A 1,477-nucleotide genomic window follows, 5' to 3' on the forward strand; every position below is an offset into this window, starting at 1 on the left:
CGATCATGAATATTTCTTATTATAACATATTTCTTATCTGTTTCTATTTCTATATCTTTATTTGTATTATCCATTTCTATTATTTCTGTATCTTCTTTTATAACATTCTTTGTTTCTGGAATATTACATTCTTCATTATCTATTGTGATGATTTCTTCAATATTATCTAACTTCCCTGTGATTTCTGTATTTTTACATTTTGTTATTTTCATTTCTTTGATTTGATTCTTGTTGATTATGAATTGACAATTCTTACATTCATCAATACATAATTTCTTACATTTATCAAATAATTCTTCAAAGATATAATCTTTCATTGATACAATATATATCTCTTCTGCTTCTTTCAGAGGTACTTTAATGTATTCTTCAATTGATTTAAATATAATTTTCTTTGGTTTAACATCAATTTCATTGATTGTAGATTCAATAACTTTCATTGTATTACATTTTTCATTTCCTGTAATATTCACTTGTTTAGATTGTGATACTATCAGTTTATTGATTGGACATTTTGATTTTACATTAATCTGTTTTCCTTCTAATATTTCAATATTTTGTTCATTATTAGATTCTATTTCAAATTTGAAATTTTCACATTCTCTAATGCAAATATTATTTGATTTATTTGTTGATAATTTGATTTGTGTTTGTTTATTTCTTTCTAATTTCAATCTTTCAATACAATCTGATTTAATATTAATTTTACATTCTCTACAATTGATTACTTCAATACTCTTTAATTTATTTGATATTAAACTAATATTTAAATTAGAGCAATAGTTCAATCGAAGTAATTCAAGATTTTGGAATGTGTAGATATTTTCTTGTATTTCTTTCCAATATCTTCTTTTATTAGTTGTTGTAATTCCCAGTTCTTCATTCTTTTCATTCATCTTTATTTCATTAACCCCATTTATTATTAACTGTTTTAAATTATTTATTGATTGAAGTTCAAGTGAAGATCCTTGTCCATGCATTTCTACACACTCAATATGTTTGTTATTCATTATTAATTTTGAATCCGATAAACTAAAAGAAATATATTTGATAGATTCAGGTAATTGTGATGTTTCAAATACTATTAATTCATTACATTGTCCAAACAGTCCGTTTCTGTTATCATAAATTGTAAGAGAATTAGCATAAAGATCATTAATAATTTGGTGAACTTTCTTTCTATTTTCTTCGTTATTTATATCGTTTATATTGATTTTAACATCAACAGTGCCCTTAAATGGTTGTTGATATATAGGTTTTATATTTGAAAACAATAATTCATGTGAAGATCTAATATGTTTAACATTGCTTTCATTGTTTGTTTCTGGTATAAAAACTCTGGTTGAATATACTCGAATAGATTTTGGTATATCCATTAATATTTCATCCGTCAATTGACAATAGCAAATCATTAGTACATTCTTTTTTTCTACATTTTTAATACATTTTCCATTTGTACTTCCTACAACTATCATTT

At 23.3% G+C, this 1,477-nt stretch overlaps 1 protein-coding gene across 1 annotated transcript, besides 1 other annotated feature; it reads right to left on the minus strand.

Moving 5' to 3' along the window:
- On the minus strand, positions 1 to 1,475 carry EDI_106150 (uncharacterized protein; the record flags this gene model as incomplete). Its single annotated transcript, XM_001734761.1, has 1 exon — positions 1 to 1,475. A coding segment is annotated over one exon (1,475 nt), but the record flags the coding sequence as incomplete, so codon positions are not given.
- Positions 739 to 774: a sequence feature (AT_rich).
- Positions 1,476 to 1,477: the final 2 nt, after the last annotated feature.

This window comes from Entamoeba dispar, genomic scaffold (assembly GCF_000209125.1).
Source record: "Entamoeba dispar SAW760 scf_1105229458587 genomic scaffold, whole genome shotgun sequence".
Classification (NCBI taxonomy): Eukaryota; Evosea; order Mastigamoebida; family Endamoebidae; genus Entamoeba; species Entamoeba dispar.